Source organism: Equus caballus, chromosome 5 (genome assembly GCF_041296265.1).
Source record: "Equus caballus isolate H_3958 breed thoroughbred chromosome 5, TB-T2T, whole genome shotgun sequence".
NCBI lineage: Eukaryota > Metazoa > Chordata > Mammalia > Perissodactyla > Equidae > Equus > Equus caballus.
The window spans coordinates 36,870,222-36,893,376 of NC_091688.1; the positions used below are offsets into that span (position 1 = coordinate 36,870,222).

The following is a 23,155-nucleotide window of genomic DNA, read 5'->3' on the forward strand; positions in this document are numbered from 1 at the left end:
TCCCATCATTCTTTTTGCTAGCTGTATTGTATAAGTTACTTTATCATTTACTGATTATTTCTTGCCATCTTCCTAAGTTTAGCCTCTCTTTAGGAGCACAAAGCCAAGTTCTGGGATTGAGGTTTCTCATTTAACAAGGATTTCTCTTTCCAGCTTCCAGCCTGTGTCTTTATTCTCATGTTTCTATTAGAAGAAGAAACTAAAAGGGAAAAGTCACTAGGAAGTTACTCAAGAAGAGGGATCCTGGGAGCGATTTGAGTTTAGTCTTTGAGACCAAGACACTTCAAGCTAATGTGGTTAATTAGAGGGAGTTTTTAAAGCATCAATTTACAAGAGAATTTTACCCCAAAGAAGGATCAAAGATTATTGTCCTAGTGGTTTCTTAGAGTTGAACTGTGCCTTACACACACGTCTGATGCCGACACTGACAAAAAGACCTGTGTCCCTAATCACCATATCAGAGCACTAGATGAACAGCTCAAAGTAAAAACAAACAAATAACCTTCAAAAACAATCTTCTAGGAAAGATAGTAAGAATTTTCACTGAGTATTTAAGGTGAAGTTTTGGACTCGGTCTAAAGTGGCCACAGAAAACATCTAATTAAACTTTTTTATTTAGAGATTGAAAAAAGTGGAGGGCAGGGAGTTTAAGTGGCATGACGGCAATTACAAAGTTATGAAATGTGAGGCAATCACATACTTCTAGCAGTATATAAGGAGGACTGCTTCTTAGACTTACAATTCACGTGTTATTTTTACCTTCTGGGATGTTTCTGAACTTAATATCCATGTGCTTTTCTGGTATATGTCTTTACATTGTACTCCAGCTCTTTATTTAAAGAGGCAATGTTTATGAATAGGACTGAAATGAAGAGTTGAGTATTTTCTTAGGTTGGTTTCCCAAGAAACAGACTCTGTGCTTTGCCTGGGAGTTTTGCTGGAGGGCGCTCTTGGGAGCAGTTGAGAGGAGAGAGGGAAGCAGGTTGGGCAGAGGGAGAAATTGACCTGCAGTGCAATTGTAATGGGGCCACAGCCAGTCCCCCTGAGTACTCTAGACTTGGGGTGGGCTCTAATTGTCCCTAACTGAGGTGAGGGGACTGGTACTTCAACCTCTCCCAAGGTGAGGCAGCATCCTTCAGCACTGAGCAATCCCAGGAGACAAACTGGGATTCGGGAGGAATGAGCTGGGGGAATGAGGGCTTTGGTTGTGGGGTCGGGGGATGCGGGTGGTGCTCTACAACCTCTAGTCCAGTTACAGTTGTGACCTTGTGATCATGCGGCTCAGGGGAAATGTCCTTAGGGGCCATTTTTGCTTGGGTTGGCACATAGTTTAATGAACTAAGCAGAGTGGCCCTGTGTTTTGTTTTGCATTCAGCTATTCTCAAAATAAAAGAAGGAAGCTAGGGAAAGAACTTCTTAAAGGAGAGCCAGATAGCGAGACTGAGTATGGGAGCCTGGATGTAGCAGAGTTGGATAAACAACCCAAAATAGGGCCCTCTTTAACATGACCCCAGCTCTATGTTTATCTGCGGTGCTTCTCCTTTCTGATCCGTCTTGGTTTTTATCCTCTTGAGTACTGGGTTGTACTTCTTCACTTTGCCACCAGGGAGCAGTGTTTTGTAATCTTTAAGAGCTTGTGCTCTGATTTCACGAAGCTGAGTTCAAACCCTATTTCTACCATTCACAAGCTGTGTGATTTTGGGCCATTCACATAATACCTCTAAGCCTGTATTTCCTCATCCATGAAATGAGGATAATAATAGTAATTACTTTCCCTGGTTGTCAGGACTATTAATTGAAATAATACTTGTAAGTGCCTAAGTCAGTGGCTCAGAGATAGCTGGTCACCCAGGCCAGAAGCTGCTGTGAAAACCTTGACCATCTCATATGTATGACAATCCTTAGCCAGGTTTTCTTAAGAAGGATGTTGTGTTTTCTTTGAATAAAGGACAAAGGAAGGAAGATAAATGTAGTAGGTGTGATGATGGACTAAAATCAAGTGTGAGAATGGAGATAAACTTAAATACAGCTGTTCTTAGCCATCAATACATAGGAAAAAAAGCTGCAGCTGATATTTGGATAGTACAGTTTCATTGAAGCTGAGGCTTGGTGGGGGGACATCATTTGCCTCCCTGGAAACATATGTTTTGGGATTTAATTGGGAAAACCAGGACAAAGCTGTAGGTCGTTCCCTTGACGTTATGAACCAACAGACCCAGCTGACTCATGAGGCTCCTGGTGCTTGGAGCACCTTCATCCCATGGTTAGAGAGCATGTTCCTTTCCTGAAAAAACATCCTGGCCACATGGTAAGAACGACATAGGATCCAGGTGTCAGAGACACAACTTTTATGTCTCACATACGCACACATCACTCCATTTTCCAGAGCCAGTTCAATCACCACCAAACCTCAGCTAAGCCTGATAATGTCAAAGTGATCTATGTCTTTTCTATCCATCCTCCCCCTCTTCTTGCCCACCTGATGTCCCAAGCCGGGCCACTCTCTCAGCTTACTACTAGTTGCCGTAACTCTTTCCGTCATTTTGTAATTTTCCTTCATATACATTGGTAAATGAGAAATAGGAAAGGAACAAGAGTAAATTGGAATGTTTCTGATTATGCAGAAAACCTGAGGGATCAAAGGACCATTTGGCACTGCAGAAATCTACCCAACTGTGCTACTTGTTCCTATTAAATTCAAAAATAGACTCTCCAGAATGAAGGATAAGCCTGGGGTTGCTTTTCATAACCGACAAATGGTATGATAGATTATTATCGTTAAAAATTAATTAATAAATGATTAATATAAATGTTGGGATATAAATACCAAAATCACCATTCTGATCCCTCTGTTCTTGTCTTCAGATACCCTTCTGCAATTTCTCACAAGGACGATTCCTTCAGACAGGCTTCTCCTTGATGTTTAAAGGTTAATTTAGTGTCGTGTACGCTGATCTTTTTTTTCTTTTGGTAACCATTTTAATTTTTTTTATCACAAACTCACCTGACTACCATCATCCCTGCCATCACCCCTGACTCAGCTTTGTTACTTGTGTTGTCAATATGACTGACATCGACTAGATGTAGAGGTCAAGGAAGAGGGAAGAACTGGAGAAGACTAGGAGGTTTGGAGCCTAGGTCCTTGCGAGAATTGTGGTTCAATTAACAGTAAAATTGGAGCAAGGATGAAAAGGTACTTAAAGGCCTAAGATAATCACTGATTTAGGATATGTTGAGTTTGAATTTTTGATTATACATCTATATAGAAATGTTTGCATGTATGCACATCAGATTTTTAGGGTGGCAGAGTGGTGGTGGGGTTGTGGTGATTTGGGTTTGGAATTATTTTTTACATGTGGTACGTGAGAATCACATATTTAACAAATGTGCATTGAAGTCTTACTACATTCCACTCCCTGCAGTGAGTTTTTTCTTTTGTTTTTAAACAAGTTAGATCTGTCTGCCCCTACAGTTTACATTTCAGTGAATAAGGCAGATAAGGCATTAGGCCTCATAAAACAATATTATAGTAATAATGCAGATGATATCAGTAAAAATGGACCATGCATGTTGGCTGAGTGCAGTTGATCTTTCAGTTACTTTGCTTAGTACTTTAAATGCATAAACTCTTTATTTTCATACCACCCACATGGATTAGGTACTGTCGGCCTTCAGGAGGTTAAGAGACTCGCCCAAGGTCACACAAGTTGGTGGAGCCAGGATTTTAACTTGTGTGTGGCATGAGAGCCCATGCACTTCTTTGCACAATATTGCTGAGTGGGAAGTCCTGGGTACGATGGGAATGAGCAGTACGAGCATGTAACCAGGACTTGGGTTGGGGAGGTAATTTTGGAAAAAGTGAAAGAAAAAGAGAGACCTGGAGGTGAATAGGAATTAACCAAATAAAGGGAGGATGATGAATTGGAGGGCCAGGGATGGTCAACATAGCCTGGAACTGAGTGTATAGGGTCAGAAGGATGCCGGGACAGAGTCAGAAGGATGTGAGGAAAGGCCTGACCACAGGGCACTCTAGATAAGATGGCCAGAAGGAGAACAGAAAGACAGCCACACACCACAAACAAAGGGCCCATGTTCATGCGGTGGAAAGAGGAAGAGACTCTGAGAATGAGGCAACCGTATATGATTCAGAAGCTGTGAAAGCTTTAGAATATACTCTTAGGCTTTTGTTATTGCCTTGTCCGTGTTGCCTTTTTACCTATTCTCTGTTTCATACATTGTGACTCAACATAAGCAGAGTAAACTAGCCTAACAATCATGGAAGGAGGGGTAAAATTTGGAGGAAATGAGTAATTACCTAATGGAAATGAATAATTACCTAGCAGGATTTGCTAGGTCTGACTGCATCCTTCTTGAAACTCTCTGTCTTGCCTTCCAGGCCCCCACAGCTGTTGCTGCTTTTCCCTTCTGCTCGGCTTTCTTGGCGAGTCTCCTTCGCTGACTCTTCCTCTTCTGCCCGACCACTTTCTGTCTGAACTCCATGTGGCTTCAAGACCTTCCCTCTTCTCACTCAATATGCCTATCCTGACAATCTCATCCTGTTCCACAGCATCGGTTCTGATGTGGTCTACATTATTATCTGGATTTTTGGCCTTTCGTCTGTGCTTCAGGCTCACATATTGAACTGAACATTTTCATTTACATACCTTGCAGGCACCTCAAACTCATTACTTTATGCCCTAAAGCCACCCTCCCTTCACCTACGCTCACCTACTCCTTCTCCAGTGCTCCCTTTCTCTTTAATGACCTCATCATTTACCTACTTTCCTAAGCCAGAATCTTGGAGTAATTCTTGACTTATCTCTTTTGAATGGGTTTATGGTAGACATATGTCATATTCATGGCTGCCCAAGGTCTTTTAAATAATTCACATGTAATGATGCCCACCTCCGCAAATCAGATGTCAAACTCTCAGTTTCTCTTGCAGTCCACATAGATACGTGTGGCGTAGGCTTACCTGCCACATGCTTCTGAGTGAGGCTTGATTTGGAAATCAGCAATACGAGAACCAAGCTCTACATGGGGCTTCCAACTTGCTGATAATGCCAGCTTCAGAGGTGTGTGGGTTTTAGGTGACAGCAGTAATTACAAGGTTGAATTCCTGATACGGAAGTGGCATTAGTACTATAGATTTTGCGATTAAAGTGAAGTAAGGTCTCAACATCCTGTGTGCCATGGCAGAAGCACTGAACTTACTTATTTGGAACAGTTTTGCTGCCTGATTTGGAGTGTGTGCATGTGGGTGGGGGGAGGAGGTGTCAGAAGCATGGTGGTGTTCTTTTCTGTGAGACTAGACTCGACTTTACTCCTTCAGCCTTCACAATAATCAGAGGGGTTGATATTTTTTAAAGCCCCTTTATATATATTTACTAAATCATGTTGTTAAACCATACTTAAAAAAATCACATTGTACAAATTTTTTAAAAAAAAGTAGAATAAAAGAATAGCCGGTCAATTCTGTGGTTTATAGTAAGAATCTCGAGACTGTTTGAGAATTCGATACTGTTGTTTCTTCTCTGGTAGAAAATTTAGCTGTGTGTTGATCTATGTAAGAGGTATAGGGAAGGATGTGGTGAGAAAGAACTAGAAATGGGTGGAGTTTGGGGTGTGCAAGGCCTACCCTTCTAGTGTTTGTTTATTTGATCTGTCAGGACTCTTAAAAAGGGTTGCTTTGTATTGGTATATCAAATATATAAATTATGTCCAAATATTTCAAGAAGGCAGAGCAGAATGATGGAAAGAGAATAGATATTTTAGCAGAAAACAACTGAGTTTAAATTCTGTCTCCACTACTTATTAGCTGGGTATCCTTGAGCAAGTAACTTAACTCTCTTAATTTCAGTTCCCTTATTTATGAGGTGTGGCTAAAATATTTACCACACAGAGTTTGTTATGAGGTTACATGGGATAATCTGTGAAAAGGATCTACCACCTAGTGGCTGAGTGGTAAAGGTTAGTCCTCTGCACCAGGGGCAGTTGGGAACCCGAGTGAATGTATGGAGTATTGATTCTAAGTGGGTGGTCCATGAAGTATTGACTATTCCATTCTGTTGACCTGGGATTCCACTTTTGGATTCCCACTTATTGAAATCTGATTCTTTCTGAGAGGACCAGCCCAAGTGCTTTTCTTCCCTAATGGATCCTTCCTCAATTCTCTTAGCTGGAAGTAATTAATTCTACTTCTGAAATACGATTATATTTTATTGCAGGTCATATTTGGAATTTTGTATAAAATGTAGATCCTTGGATGAACCAGTGGGAAGGTACTTTAATGAACATCTAATACAGCCCCATATGTTTATATTGAATCTTTATTGTTATCAAATTAATATATTACTATAGGTCAAGATTCAAATGGTATTGCAAGGATGATAAAGAGCAGCTCCCTGAGCCACACCTGCACACTCCCATCTCCCTTACCAGAGGCAACTACTGTTAGCCTCTTCTAATAATTTGTTTTATTCCTAGTTTTCAGTTTTAGCCATTCCATTATCTGTTGATTTTCTGTGATAGAAGATGAAAATTTAGTTTTCTCACACTCTTTTCATACATCATGAGAGCCCTGCATCTCACAAATACATGTGATTCCCTTTCCCCATTTTCCCAATACAGTCATTTCACAATTTTTGGCTAAATCAAAGTTTGGTGTTTGATATTACTGTAACTATCTAAATAAAACTCACAGGTAAGCCATGTAGTGTATTATTTGTTCATTGACTTCCTGATGCATCTTTAAATTTTTTTTTCTTAAGTCAATGATACTTCAATAATTTGTTCAATATTTATGTCCTTTTCACTAGTTCTTTCTAAACTGCCCAAATTATAAAATACCTGTCAAAATAAATTATATGCTTTATCAAGAACCATTCACCACCTGCAGTACACACACACATACCACACACACTCTTTCGTTTGGGACTAATCCTCCCTGAATTTTCTGTCCTCTGGCTTCAGTCTGGACAAACTGCTCTCTGGTCCCGCACAGGTCAAGGTTCAGGGACTTCTCTTCACCCTCATCCTGGGGATTCCCTGCTTAATATTCTTCCTTCCTTACACGTACATGTAATTAATTACCAGCTGGGTATAGAACATCAGGCTGAAACTCGTTTTCCTTTAAATGTTAAAGGAATTGCTCCCCTGTCTTCTAGCTTCCAGTGCTGCTGTCAAGAAGGCCAGTGCCAGTCTTACTCCTAATCTTTGGATGTGATCTATTTTTTCTCTGGCAGCATTTAAGATCTCCTCTTTCCTTGGTATTTTGTAATTTAAAAATGCTGTGTGCTTTTGTATATGTTTTCCCCCGTTCGTCAAACTAGATATTATTTCTTTGATAACCTTCTTTCCTCTATTTTCTTGGTTCACTCTTGCTTGAGCACCTACCAGCTGGTTATTATTCATCCTGGCATAGACCTCTAAATTTCTTATCTTTTCTCTACTTTTTTTCCATCTCATTATTTTTTAGGTACACTTATAAAAAGGACTCTTCAACTTTATCCTCCACCACTCTATTAACTTTAAATTTTTTCTGCTATCACATTTAGGAAATACATCTCTAAAACGTCTTCCATTAATTTGTTCATTTTTCATATTTATTACCATTATGTTTTTGTTTTATTGTTTCATCTCCCTGATGACTATGTATATGTATTTTTTTCTTCTGCCTCCTGCTTTGTCTCTGTTTCTTTTAAGTTCCTTTTTCTGTGTGTTGTTTTCTTTTAGGTCAGAAGTTTTTCTGGATGTGATTCAGGTCTATTTACTCATATTTAAGAGTGAAAAGAGCACACACGCACACACACAAACTGATTGGAATTCTTTGTGTGTGGACCAGGTTTATTTATAGATTGGTTTCATTATAGGATTGACAGGAAAGGGCCTAGATCTTTGTGTTGTGAGACCCCAAATGTCAGTAACTATAGTGATTTTTCTCTTCTTGGACCAGTGAGCTTGGTAGGATGCTCCAGTCTTCTGCTTGTCACATAAATGTGTCTGTGAGTACTCCAAAAATCAGGGAGGAAAGGGCTTGGAGACCCCGCTTCCATCTTTGCAGACTTCTACTTAAACTTTCTTTTTCAGCACGTTGCCTCCACTCCATCCTCTCTGCCTGGTGTTCTGCAGTCTGATAATGCTCTAATTACATTTCTTTGGAAAATAAAGCTGGAGGATGAGTACTCATCTGGCTGCCTAGGGTGCAGGAGTGTGCCTGTTCCACACGTGACCTTCCAGAAAAGCACTTGTTCCCACCTTCACCCCTTAACCCACTTTTCGTGGAACCTGAAGGCTCAAATCACTAAGCTTCTGTGGGGTTGTGTGGAGTGAACATAATTGGTTCTTACTGGGGTCTCCCTCAATAGAGAGCTTTCTCCCATTTTCAGTTATCCCTCCTCCATCCACTTTCCACTTTCGAAAAATGTGATACGAATTCTGATATGTTATTGTCTTCTCTTTGGTACTCTTTAGCCTTTGTGGGTTTCGCTCATTCATTCAATGGACAGACATTTTTTGAGTAGCTTCTATATGACTGGCACTGTTTCATGTGCAGTGGATACAGCAGCAGATAGACAGAAATCCCTGCCCTCACAGGGGTTACACTTTAGGAGTGGAAGTCAGAGAATAAACAAACAAATGAAATGTATAGTGTGTCAGATGATGGTCAGTACTATATGTGAGGAAAAATACTATATAAGGAAAGGATAGAGAACATGCTGATAAGAGAAAGTCTTGCTGATAAGAGAAAGTCTCACTGATAAGGTGTTATTTGAGCCGACATCTGGAGGGAGTGTGAGAATGAGCTGTGCAGCAGAAGTTGAAGGAGGTTCTGCAGCTCTTGGCTGATTACCCGAGATTGGTTAGTGCTCTTCCTCCATAGATGCTCCCATAGCACCTTGAGCATACTTTAATTATAGCACTTATCATCATGCAGTGTTGTAATTATTAAATTACATGTCTGTTTCTAGGACTTGGCAGAGCCACTCAACATCTGGGACTTTGTCTTATTAATTTTTGTATTCCCAGAGTCTAATACATCCTATTAGCTATTCAGTAAATGCTTTCTTCCAGCTGTATTGAGGTATAATTGACAAAGAAAATTGCAATATATTTAAAGTATACAACATGATGATTTGATGTACATATACATTGTGAAATGATTACTACAATGAAGTTAACTCACACATCTATCAGCTTACGAGGTTGTGTTTTTTTGTGTGTGTGAGAATGCTTCAACTATATTCTCTTAGCAAATTTCGAGTATTACAATATAGTCATGCACCTCGTAATGATGTCTTGATAAAAAACGGACCATAGATATGAAGGTGGTACCATAAAATTAGTACCATATAGCCTAGGTGTGCAGCAGGCTATTCTGTCTATGTTTATGTACATATATTCTATAATGTTTGCACAACAATGAAATCACCTAACAAGGCATTCCTCAGAATATATCCCTGTTGTTAAGTGATACATGTCTGTACAATATTAGCTATAGTCGCTGTGATGTACATTAGATCCTCAGAACTTATTCATTTTAAAAATGAAAATTTGTACCCTTTGAGCACCGTCGCCCCATTTCCCGCACCCCCTTGCCCCTGGCAACCACCATTCTACTCTGTATTTCTAAGAGTTTGGCTTTTAATAATTTCTTTTAGATTGCACATATAAGTGACACCATACAGTATTTGTCTTTCTCTGTCTGGCTTATTTCACTTAGCATAGTGCCCTCCAGGTTTATCTATGCTGTTGCAAATGGCAAGATTTCCCTTTTTTATGTTTGAATAATATTCCATGATATGTATGTATACCACATGTTCTTTATCCAATCACCTGTTGACAGACATTTAGATTGTTTCCATGTCTTGGCTGTCGTGAATAATGCACCTAGGAATGAAAGTTATCAAAAAGATATCTTGTTGAGATAATGATTTCATTTCCTTTGGATAAATATCCAGAAGTGGCATTGCTGGATCACACGGTGATTCTTTTTTTGACTTTTTGAGGAACCTCCATACTGTTCTCCATAATGGCTATACCAATTTACATTCCCACCAACAGTTTACAAGCGTTCTGTTTTCTCCAAATCCTTGCCAATCTTTGTTATTGCTTGTTTTTTTGACTGTAGATATCCTAACAGGTATGAAGTGATATGTCATTGTGACTTTGATTTGCATTTCCCTGAGATTAGTGATAGTGAGCATCTTTTCATATACTTATTGGCCATTCATATGTGTTTTTTGGAAAAATGTTTATTCAGGTCCTTTACCCATTTTTTTTTGAGGAAGATTAGCCCTGAGCTAACATCTGCATTCAATCCTCCTCTTGTTGCTGAGGAGATTGACCCTGAACTAACATCTGTGCCCATTTTCCTCTATTTTATATGTGGGACACGTGCCAGAGCATGGCATGATAAGCTGTGCACAGGTCCGTGACTGGAATCCAAACCGGTGAACCCTGAGCTGCCAAAGCAGAGCGTGCAAACTTAACTGCTATGTCACTGGGCTGACCCCCTTTATCCAGTTTTTAAATTGGATTATTTGGGTTTGTTTCATTTTGTTTTTGCTATTGAATTATAAGAGCTCCTTATATGCTTTTGAATGTCAACTCTTTATTGGATATACAGTTTGCAAATATTTTCTCCCATTCTGTAGGTTGTCTTTTAATTTTGTTGACTTTTTTTCTTTTGCTTTGCAGAAGCTTTCTAGTTTGATGTAGTCCCACTTACTTATTTTTTGCTTTTGTTGCCTGTACTTTTGGCATTAGATCCAAAAGTTCATTGCCAAGACCAGTGTCAAGGAGCTTTCTCTATGTTTTCTTCTGGGAGTTTTATTTTTCAGGTTTTATGTTTAAGTCTTTAATCCATTTTGCGTTGTTTTCTGTGTATAGTGTAACATAAGGATCCAATTTCATTCTTTTGCATATGGACATCCAGTTTTCCCAATACCATTTATTAAAGAGACTATCCTTTCTCCCGTGTGTATTCTTGGCATCTTTGTCAAAAATTAGTTGACTAATTATGCATAGGCTTATTTCTGGGCTTTCTATTCTGTTCCATTGATCTATGTGTCTGTTTTTGGGCCAGTACCATACTGTTTTTATTGCCATAGCTTTGTAATATAGTTTGAAATCAGGAACTGTGATGCCTCCAGCTTTACTCTTCTTGCTCAAGATTGCTTTAGCTATTCAAAGTCTTTTGTAATTCCATATAAGTTTTAGGGTCTTTTGTTCTATTTCTTAGAAAAATGCCATTGGAATTTTGAAAAGGATTGCATTTGAATCTGTAGATTGCTTTGGGTAGTATGGACATTTTAGCAATATTAATTCTCCCAACCCATGAACACAGAATATCTTTTCATTTATTTGCGTCTTCTTCAGTTTCTTTCATCAAAGTAATGGTTTTTAAGTGTACAGATCTCTAACCTCCTTGGTTAAATTTATTCCTAAGTATCTTACACTTTTTGATGCCATTGTAAATGGGATTGTTTTCTTATTATTTTTTTGGAGAATTCATTGTCATTGTGTAGAAATCAACTGATATTTGTGTGTTGATTTAGTATTCTGAAATTTTACTGAATTTGTTTATTAGTTCTAATAGTTTTTTTTGTAGAATCTTTAGGGGGTTCTATCTAGAAGATTATGTCTTCTGCAGACAGAGACAGTTTTACTTCTTCCTTTATGATTTGGGTGCCTTTTAAATTTCCTTCTTGCCTAATTACTCTGGTTAGGACTTCCAGCACTATGTTGAATAGGAGTGGAGAGAGTGGATACTCTTATTTTGTTCCTGATCTTAGAGGGAAGACTTTTAGCTTTTCACGTTGAGTATGATGTTAATTGTGAGCTTGTCATATATGGCCTTTATTATGTTGAGGTAAGTTCTTTCTAGACTCACTTTACTAAGAATTGTCAAATGCCTTTTGACTATCTGTGGAGATGTTTGTATGATTTTTATCCTTAATTTTATTAATGTGTTGTATCATATTTATTGATTTATATATCTTAAACCATCCTTGCATCTCAAGGATAAATCCCACCTGGTCATGGCGTATGATCCTGTTAATGTACTGTTGAATTCAGTTTGCTAATATTTTCTTAAGGCTTTTTGCATCTATGTTTATCAGGGATATTGGCCTGTAATTTTCTTTTCTAGTAACATCTTTATCTGGCTTTGGTATCAGGGTTATGCTGGCCTCATAAAAGGTTTGGAAGTGTTCCCTCCTCTTCAGTTTTTTGGGAATTTTTGAGAAGGACTCGAATTAATCCTTTAAATATTTGGTAAAATTCACCAGTGAAGCCGTCTAGTCCTGGCCTTTTCTTTGTTGAGAGATTTTTGGTTAGTGATTCAATCTCCTTATCCATTTTTGGTCTGTTCAGATTTTCTATTTCTTCATGATTTAGTCTTGGTGGATTTTATGTTTCTAGTGATTTATGCATTTCTTCTAGGTGATCCGTTTTGTTGGCATATAATCACTCATAGTAGTCTCTTTGGATCCTTTGTATTTCCATGGTATTAGTTATAACATCTCCTTTTCCACTTATAATTTTATTTATTTGAGTCTTCTCTCTTGTTTTCTCAGTTAGTATAGCTAATGGTATGTCAATTTTGTTTATTTTTCAAAAAACCAACTCAGTTCATTGATCTTTTCTATTGTCTTTCTAGTCTCTATTTCAGTTATTTCTGCTCTGATCTTTGCTATTTTCTTCCTTCTACTAACTTTGGGCTTAGTTTATTCTGTTTTTCTTCTTCCTTGATGTATAAATTTAGATTGTTTATTTGAGATCTTTCTTTTTTCTTAATGTAGATGTTTACCACTATAAATTTCCCTCTTAGAACTGCTTTTGCTGCATCCCGTAGGTTTTGGTATGTTGTGTTTCTATTTTCATTTGTTTCAGGATCTTTTTTGATTTCCCCTTTTGATTTCATCTTTGACCCATTAGTAGTATGGAAGCATGTTGTTTAATCTCCACATATTTGTGAATTTTCCAGTTTTTTCCTGTTACTGATTTCTAGTTTTATACCATTGTGGTTGGAAAAGATGTTTGATATAACTTCAGTCTTCTTAAATTTGTTAAGACTTGTTTTGTGGCCTAACATATAAACTTTCCTGAAAAATGTTCCATATGCATTTGAGAAAAGTGTGTATTCTGCTGCCATTGGATGGAAATGTTCTGTATATTTCTGTTAGGTCCATTTGGTCGAATGTGTTGTTCAAGTACAATGTTTCCTTATTGAATTTCTGCCTGGATCATCTATCCATTGTTGAAAGTGGAGTATTGAAGTCCCCTACTATTACTGTGTCACCATCTATTTCCCCCTTCAGATCTGTTAATATTTGCTTTATATATTTAGATGCTCTGATGTTGGGTATATAAATATTTACAATTGTTATATACTGTTGATAACTTGAGTCCTTTAACATTACATATGAACTTATTTGTCTCTTTTTACCATTTTTCACTTAAAGTACATTTTTTCTAGTAAAAATATAGCAACTCTTGTGTTTGATTTCTATTTGCACAGAATATCTTTTTTCATTTCTTTGCTTTCAGTCTTTATGTGTGCTTAAACTGAAGTGAGTCTGTTGGAGGCAGTTGATTCTTTTCTTGTTTTATACATTCAGACACTCTAAGTTTTTTTTGATTAGAGGATTTAATTCATTTACATTTAATGTGATTACTGATAGAGAAGGGCTTACCATTGTCACTTAATTAATTGTTTTCTGGGTGTTAGTAGATCCTTTGCTGCTTACTGTCTATGTATTCTTGGACAAGTTATGTAGTTTCTCTGATTTGCAATTTCCTGGTTTGAAAATAGGGATAATAATATCTGCATCAAGGCATTATTGAGTAGATTAGTTAATTAATTTATACTAAAGTAATCACTAATCACATGCTATGTGTCAGTCATGTTCTAGATGCTGGGAATACAATAGGAAACAAAACAGACAAAGATCTTTACCCTTACAGAGCTTACAATCTAGTGAGTGGAGACAAATAAAGAAAATGAGTAAAATATATAGAATAAATAGTAGACAGAAAGTGATAAGCTGAATTTTTAGACAGGGAATTTCTAGAGAGTTAATTCAATAAATAGCTATTGAATATCTAATTGTGTACCAGATACTATTCTAGGAGGTAGGAGTGCAGCCATGAACAGCAGAAGCATCTGCCCACACAGCACCTCCATCCCAGTGGAGACTGATGACTAAGAATTAAACAAACAGCGACAGAGTATAAACTATAACGTCAAGTAGATAAGTGCTATGAACAAAACAAAACCCAGTGTCAGGTAATAGAGAGTAAGAGTCATGGGTTACAAAATGTGCCCAGGGAAGGTTGAGCTTAGAAGAGGACAATCGAGCAGAAATCTAAATAGAGTGAGGGAGCACACTGTGAAGGTATTCTAGGTGAAGAGAGGTAAGTGATTTAGACAAAGAAAATAATTGCTAATATTGGAATTATAAGAGAGCTAGATATATGGGAGACAGGTACCTTCCAAATCATAGCCAATAACACCAGCCTTTTTTTAAAAAAAAAAAAAATGGAATCATTTCACACTCTGCACAATAAGAAGGCAGTTGGCAATAGAAAGAGCAGAGAGCCTGGATTCAGAAGACTTGGGTTCAGGCCTTTTTATGTGCTTTCATTATCTGTGTGGCCTCAGGTAAGTTATTTCACTTCAGATACCTGATTTAATCTGTAATAATTGGGAGGTCATCATAAATGAAAACTGATGCATGTCAGGCACACCTGCTGAGTATTTACACCCTCTGTTCTCCAAGCGATTGTGAAAGGTAGGAATTAACATCCTCATTTCAGAGGTAAGCGGGTGCTCTCTGGATGTTTCCTTTCCTTTCCATCTTCCAGGCTCTATGTGAAAGAGTTTGTTTGTAAGATGCTGTCCAGTGATGAGCTATTATGCATGGTCCAGTATCACGCTTCTCATACAACAGTGTGTATGGACTCTTGGGGTCATGAGGCTACCAAGTAGATCTGAATTCATTTTCTTTGGTAAAAATTTTACCCTATGACAAATACTTAAAAACATTTTTTAAGTTAGCAGATATTATTGAATAAAATGCAAATTTTACATTCATAAGATAAAAACAAAACTTCAGAGAAATAGCTGAGCCTTAATTTTCTCACATGTGAAATGCATTAAAGTGTGATGATCTTCTTATACAAGAAAGTTATAAAAAGATGAAATTCTTATGGAGAAGTAGGAAACATGCTGAATTGATTCGTTAACGTATCATAGATACTCAACACATGTCAATTTCCTTTCTTCCTTTCATCAGTAGGCCTGGGACATTTGGGTAGCTTTATCATTCCAAGTGATTGAAATGTATTCCTTATTTTGTTAATAGTTTTAGTTTTCACTTATGAACTCTACATGTGTAAGCAGAGTTTTTCCAGTCATTATCAGCCTATAGGAGAAAAATAATAAGGGCATACTGACAGTAAGAATTTAGAGTGTATTAACATTGACTCTACTGATGAGAGTATTCAAATGCCTCTAAAAGACACAATCAGTTATTCAGCTCATCCCTGGAATGGAGCCCACTTGATCATGATGTATGATCTTTTTAATGTATTGTTGTATTTGATTTGCTAGTATTTGGTTGAGGATTTTTGCATCAATGTTCATCAGTGATATTGGCCTGTTATTTTCTTTTTTTGTGTTGTCCTTGTCTGGTTTTGGTATCAGGATAATGTTTGCTTCGTAGAAAGAGTTAGGAAGCCTCCCCTCCTCTTCAATTGTTTGGAAGAGTTTGAGAAGGATAGGTATTAAGTCTTCTTTGAATGTTTGGTAGAATTCACCAGGGAAGCCGTCTAGTCCTGGACTTTTATTTTTTTGGGAGACTTTTAATTGCTGTTTTGATCTCCTTACTGGTGATTGGTCTATTCAAATTTTCTACATCTTCTTGGTCCAGTTTTGGAAGGTTGTATGTTTCTAAGAATTTATCCATTTCTTCTAGATTATCCAATTTGTTGGCGTATAGCTTTTCATAGTATTCTCTTATTATCTTTTGTATTTCTGAGGTGTCCGTTGTAATCTCTCCTCTTTCGTTTCTGATTTTATTTATTTGAGCCTTCTCTCTTTTTTTCTTGGTGAGTCTAGCTAAGGCTTTGGCAGTTTTGTTTATCTTTTCGAAGAAACAGATCTAGGTTTCATTAATTTTTTTCTATTGTTGTTTTAGTCTCTATTTCATTTATTTCTGCTCTGATTTTTATTATTTCCTTCCTTCTGTTGATTTTGGGCTTTGTTTGTTGTTCTTTTTCCAGTACCTTTAGGTGCACTTTTAGATTGTCTATGTGGGATTTTTCTTCTTTGTTGAGGTAGGCCTGAATTGCTATAAACTTCCCTCGTAGAACTGCTTTTGCTGTATCCCACAGATTTTGGCATGTTGTGTTTTCATTTTCATTTGTCTCTAGGAATTTTTTTATTTCTTCTTTGATTTATTCATTGACCCAATCATTGTTGAGTAGCATTTTGTTCAATCTCCACGTTTTTGTGGCTTTTCTGGTTTTCTTTCTGTAGTTGATTTCCAGTTTCATACCTTTGTGGTCAGAAAAGATGCATGGTATTATTTCGATCTTCTTAAATTTATTGAGACTTGTTTTGTGGCCTAATATGTGATCAATCCTGGAGAATGTTCCGTGGGCATGTGAAAAGAATGTATATTCTGTGGTTTTTGGATGGAATGTTCTGTATATATCTACTAAGTCCATCTGGTCTAATGTGTCCTTTAAGGTGAGCGTTTCCTTATTGATCATCTGTTTGGATGATCTATCCATTGGTGTAAGTGGAGAGTTAAAGTCCCCTACTATTATTGTGTTACTGTATATTTCTCCTCTTATGTCTGTTAATAATTGCTTTATATATTTAGGTGCTCCTGTGTTGGGTGTGTAGATATTTACAAGTGTTATATTTTCTTGTTGGATTGTTCCCTTTATCATTATGTAGTGCCCATCTTTGTCTCTTATTACAGCTTTTGATTTAAAGTCTATTTTGTCTGATATAAGTATTGCTACCCCTGCTTTCTTTTCTTTGCCATTTGCGTGGAAATATCTTTGTCCATCCTTTCACTTTCAGTTTGTGAGCGTCTGTAGGTCTGAAGTGTGTCTCCTGTATGCAGCATATACATGGATCTTGTTTATTTATCCAGTTGGCCACCCTATGGCATTTGGTTGGAGCATTTAATCCATTGACATTTAAAGTAACTATTGATAAATATGTATTTATTGCCATTTTGTCACTTTTTCTTTTTTTTGGGGTGTTTTAGTAGTTCTTCTCAGTTCCTTTCTTTTTCTCTTGCTCTCTTCCCTTGTGGTTTGATGGCTATCTTTAGTAATATGTTTGATTTCTTCTGTCTTACTTTTTTCCTGCTTGTTATAGGTTTCTGGTTTGTGGTTACCATGAGGATCCTATTTAATATACTATGCATATAACAGGCTATATTGAGTAGATAGACTCTTTAGCTTGACCTCTTTCTAAAAGCTCTACTTTTTCACTTTCCTCCTCCCACATTATATGTTTTTCACATCATATATAGTCTTTTGTTTAGTGTGTGTATATCCATTACCCTCTTATCATTGAAATAGGTAATTTTAGTACATTTGTCTTTTAACCTTCATATTACCTTCACAGGTAGTTGATCTGCTGGCTTTACTATGCTTTTACCTTACAAGAGATTTTATTGCTTGTTTTTTCTTCTTGTTGTTTTGGGTTTTTTTGATAATTTTTTTTCTTTTATCTCTATTTGTGGTCATTACTTTCCCACTTAAATAAGTACCTTCAGCATTTCTTGTAGAACTGGTTTCTTGGTGATAAACTCCTTTAATCTTTGCTTGTCTGGGAAGCTCTTTATCTCTCCTTCCATTCTGAATGACAGCCTTGATGGATAGAGTATTCTTGGCTGTAGGTTTTTTCCTTTTAGCATTTCAAATATGTCGTGCCATTCTCTTCTTGCCTGTGGGGTCTTGGCTGAGAAGTCTGCTGACAGCCTGATGGGCTTCCCTTTATATGTCACTTGTAGCCTTTCTCTTGCTGCTTTTAGGATTCTCTCTTTGTCTTTAATTTTAGACATTTTGATTATAATATGTCTTGGTGTGGGCCTCTTTGGGCTTCTCTTGTTTGGAGCTCTCTGTGCTTCCTGAACTTGGATGTCTGTTTCCTTCCTCAGGTGAGGAAAATTTTCCTCTATTATTTTGACAAATAAATTTTCTGCCCCTTTGTCTCTTTCTTCTCCTTCTGGGACCCCTATAATCTGAATGTTAGCACGCTTGATATTGTTCCAGAGTTCCCTTACACTGTTCTCATTCTGTCTAATTCTTTTTTCTCTTTTCTGTTCTGCTTGGGTGATTTCCTCTAATCTTTCGTCTAGCTCGCTGATCCGTTCTTCTGCTTCCTCTACTCTGCTGTTGAGTTCTCTAGTGAATTTCTCATTTCAAGTGTTGTATTCTTCATTTCTGATTGGTTCTTTTTTATATCTTCCAATTCTTTGCTGATGTGCTCACTGTGTTCATCCATTCTTCTCTGCATATCTGTGAGCATCCTCATCATATTTTGTTTGAATTCCTTGTCAAGGAGGTCGCTAGTTTCTGTTTCACTTAGTTCTTTTTCTGGTGTTTTGTAGTGTTCCCTTGCTTGGAAAGTATTCCTTTGCCTCCTCATTATGCCTCTTTCTCTGTGCTATTTTCTTTGTACTAGGTGAGTCGGCTATGTCTCCTGATCTTGGAGAAGTGGCCTTATGTATGAGATGCCTTATGAGGCCCAACAGTGTGCTTCCCTCTCGTCACCAGACCATAAGAACCAGGAGTGACCCCTTTGTAGGCTACTTGTGTTCTTCTGCTGTGGCAGGGTTGCTCCCACTGCAGGTACCCAGGGAGTCTGATCTTTCCTTCCCTGGCCAGCTGTTTGTAAATCCGGTTTGGAGGGGCCTCAGCACTGTTGGCTACAAAGTCTATTAGCACACTCTTATTGCAAGTGTCCTCTTAATTGGGTTGGTACCCAGTGTAGCTGGTTGCTAGGCTCAGGGGCATACAGTTGTCATAGGCCTGAGGCCAACAAGGCTGATGTCAGTTCTCCTGGGAGTGCAGCTGAGGAGGGCTAGCCCTTGGCATGGAGGCACTCAGTTGTTTCAGGCTTTGGAAGGTGGGGTTGATCCTTTTTATGGCTATTTGTGAAGCACAAGTCTTCTGCCTCTGATAAGCCTCATCCCCCTCTGGACCACATACACTGTCAACACAGTCCTGGTCTGTGCACACTTCTCAACCCCCTGGAGCGTACCCCACCGCCACACTGCAGAGGCCCCACCTCTGCCCCAATGCTCCCCACAGTTCACCTGGTCCTCACACAAGCCCTGCCTCACAGAGGCAGACACCCTTGCCTGCCTGTAGAGGATCAAGGCACCCAGTCAATGCAGGCTGAAAAGTAGCCTGAGGGCATGCTGTTAGGTGGGGCGGGACCTTAGGGCGGGTTGCCTGCCCTGGCTGAATTGTATTACATCTGTGCTCTAGTGGGCGTGGCAGACCCCTTGGCTAACAGGCCAAGGGATGAACCTCAATGGCCCCCACTGGGGTCCGTATCAGCACGCCAGGACCAGCTCAGAACAACGGCCCCCACCAATGTCTCAGTCTCCAGAGAGGTCCCTCCTCTTACCAAGATGCCCCCAGAGCCCACCAGGTGAGTCTTGTTTCACCAAAGGATTGTCAGCCTTCTCTCTGGTGATTGTAGGTTGCTGCAATGAGTGAGTTTGTGTGTGGGCCCTTTAAGACCTGGGTCTTTTTAGCTTTCAGCCAATAGCTTTTCTGGGGCTATCCTTGCTGCAGTTAATAGCCAGCAAAGCCAGACAGTAAGACCCCTGTCTCAGTTGGGCTGAATCTGAAGGATGCTTGTAGCAGTATCGGCCCCGCTCCGGACCTCACTCCTCCAAGGATGGCTGCGTACCTTAGGGTGTCTCCTGCATGGCCAGCTGAGAAGCTCTGCTGTTCCCAAAGGTGGCTTTTTTCCTCTCCAGCAGTAATTACTGCCTCTTCTGCCTTCATCAGGACTGTCCCTTGTTGTGAGGGTTCTTTTCATCCAGTTTTCGGTTTTCAATCTGGGATAATTCTTCCAAAAGTTGTTGTAACCTGGTTGTGTTCACGGGAGGAGGTGAATTCAACATCTGCTCACACCACCATCTTGATGAGATCTCTGTCCCAATACTTTTTATAGTCACTCATCCTTTCCTTGTGATTTATAATGTCACTTTGATTATATACCACGTTTTTGTGTATGTGTGATTCTATTTCCAAATTCTCTACTTCTTAGTTGATTTTTCTCTGTTCCACTATCATATTGCTTTAATTATTACATATTTATAGTAAATGTTGATATCTAGTAGGGGTATTGCTTCCTAATAAACATCTTAAACTTGTTTGGGGTATTTTTGTCTTTACTGTTTCATACAGGCTTTAGGATCATCCTGACAAGCTTTACAGCAAGGCCTGTGAGATTTTGCATGAAGTTTATAGGTTAATTTGGCAAGAGTTGTCGTTTTCATTTTATTGAATCTTCCCATTCAGAATATTGCATATATCTTCATTTATTTAGATCTTTTTATAAATCTTTCAATACAATTTTTTAATTTTCTCTTTAACAGTCTTACATATCTTTTGTTAGATGTTCTTAAGTCCTTTTTCATTTTGTTGTTATTAGAAATTGTGCTTTTTTATTCAAGATTTTTTCTATTGAAGTGTTGCTGAAATAAAAGAATGCAGTTTTTCTATATTAATCTTATATCTAGCAACGTTGCAGACTTATTGTTTCTAAAATTTTGTGTGTAATTTTGGCTATTGCACATAGACAGTAAAATTACTACAATGTGGTGTTGGCAACCAGGTAGAGAAATCGATAGAACAGAATAAAGAATCCAGAAGTTAACCCACTTATATGTGCACAACTGATTCTCAACAAAAGTGCAAAAGCAAGTCAGTAGGGAAAGGATAGTCTTTTCTACACGTGATTCTGAGAAAACTCATATCCATGTGCAAAACAACTACCCTTGAATCATACTTCGCACCATATATAAAATAACTCAAAATAGTTAATAGACCTAGGTGTAAAAACCCTGAACTATAAAATTACTATGGGAAAACATAGGTGAAAATCTTCTGACTGTTAGTTAGGCAAAGATTTCTTTGATATGATACCAAAAACACCATCCATGAAACGACAAACTGATAAATTGGATTTGATGAAGGGTACCAAATTTCACCAAATTGTGTACTTCAAATATACACACTTTGTTGTATGTCAGTTATGCTTCAATAAATCTGTTTAAGAAATAAAAGTGGAATGTGTCCCATTCTCTAAGAATCCCAGACGCACTGCATAACCTTGGAAGATTTTCTTTCATGACGAAGTGACCTTCTTGCTTAAGAAGTTCTTACTCATATTTCAGCTAAATCTCCTTTGCTATACAGTAAATATTTTGGTTATTTTCCCTTTAAAAATATGTTAATAACTCATCATGCTTTATTTTGAATGCAGAATTCACTTTTGGTGATGTAATGTTAAATGTTTTGAATGTCTTATAGGCTGATCCCAAAGTTGTGAGATGGAGAGTAAATATAAGGAAATCCTCTTATTAACTGGCCTGGATAACATCACTGATGAGGAACTGGATCGATTTAAATTCTTCCTTCCAGATGAGTTAAAAGTCTCCACAGCAAAACTAGAAAATGCAAATAGGACAGAGGTAGCAAACTTGATGATTCAAAATGTTGGTGCAGTGTCTGCAGTGACGAAGACCATACATGTTTTCCAGAAGCTGAATTATATGCATGTGGCAAAAAGTCTTCAGGAAGAGAAGGAGAAAGGTAATGTGGGAGTATGCTCGCCTTCCTGGTCCCTGTCTCCGTCTAGTCTGGGCCTTTCCTTTCATGATGTCAGTGGTATAAGGCCCCTAGTGCATGTTGTTGGAATGTTTTTGCTAACTTAGTACACTGCTCCTTTGCTCCCTTTTACTGAGAATTGCTAGGAAGTGTTTGTTGCAAATCCCACAAATTATTCATGTATTTGTTTGTCATCCCTTGTCCAATTTACCATTTCATAATCTTTTCACTTTGCCTGTCTTTGCCTGCAATTTACTTTGCAATGGACATGGACATAGGACTTCAATGTTAAGTTTTTAAAGTACCGTTTACCCAAGTATGTAATGTTCTCCAATTTTTCCGAAGGCTTGAAGGCAACATAAAGAAATTATAGCACTGGAAAATCATAAACTGGGACATTAGACATATTTCCTCCTCCATGTAGTCTGTCCATTCCTCTCCTTGTCCCCAGCCTGTTAGGGTCTGAGTTATTCCTCTTTTCTTCAGGCGGAATCTTCTATTCACAGATCCTCTCTTTTAAGTGAGGGATCCTCTCTTCTCTCTAGCTCCTACCACTGATGACAATATAAATTTCCCACAACAAAGACTGTTTTCTAAATATTATTCAATAAATCACTGAACATCTCCATCTGAAATATCTGCATTTGGTTTATATTCCTGATTTTGTTCCCTAAGAGCAATTGATATAGCCTGGCTTTCTAGCTAAATGACTAATAAGAGCCAACAAAGGAGTATCTCACCCGAAGACTTTTCCACATGAGTGTCTCCAAATACGACAATTTTAGGATTCTATGAACCACTCTAACAGCAAAAATTACAGCAGCTTTTATATAGTATCTGTGTGTGTGCAGCATGGATAACATGGCTTCTCACACGTGATTTCTATGATGGATAAATGATGACATGTAAGTGCTGACATAAGCACATAGTGCTACACAGGTATAAGTAGTATTTAAGGCACTTTACAGAAGGGACTGATTAGGTTATGCATTTCATCTTCCTCTGCTGAAGTTAGAATGTATCTCTTAGAGATGACCTCAAGGTGGCAGTGACTACACGTAATTGCTCCAAGTAACCAACAGCCTGTGTTTTTCTGATTCGGGACAAGAGGCAGGAGTCTAAAAGTGTTGACGAACATAGGCTGAAGATATTTAGGAATATCTTTTATTTTTGCCCCCAAATCAAGAATTCATTCTTCTTTCTGTCCAGGAGAGCACCAAATTTCCCCTATTGCAATCTTTCCTCTATTTTGTTGTTGTAATGATCCTAGGAT

The 23,155-nt window shown here is 38.1% G+C and overlaps 1 protein-coding gene across 12 annotated transcripts in view; it reads left to right on the forward strand.

Annotated features, from left to right (window-relative positions):
- AIM2 (absent in melanoma 2) overlaps positions 1-23,155 on the forward strand; it is a 57,903-nt gene that overhangs the window by 19,088 nt on the left and 15,660 nt on the right. For all 12 annotated transcript variants that reach the window (XR_011438670.1, XR_011438669.1, XR_011438668.1 and 9 more), the window contains one exon: positions 21,586-21,867. Coding sequence is in view for 8 of the 12 variants with exons in the window: in XM_023640921.2 (XP_023496689.2) it covers positions 21,606-21,867 (262 nt within the window). In the remaining 4 variants the exon portion in view is untranslated. The remainder of the gene's footprint in view (positions 1-21,585; positions 21,868-23,155) is intronic.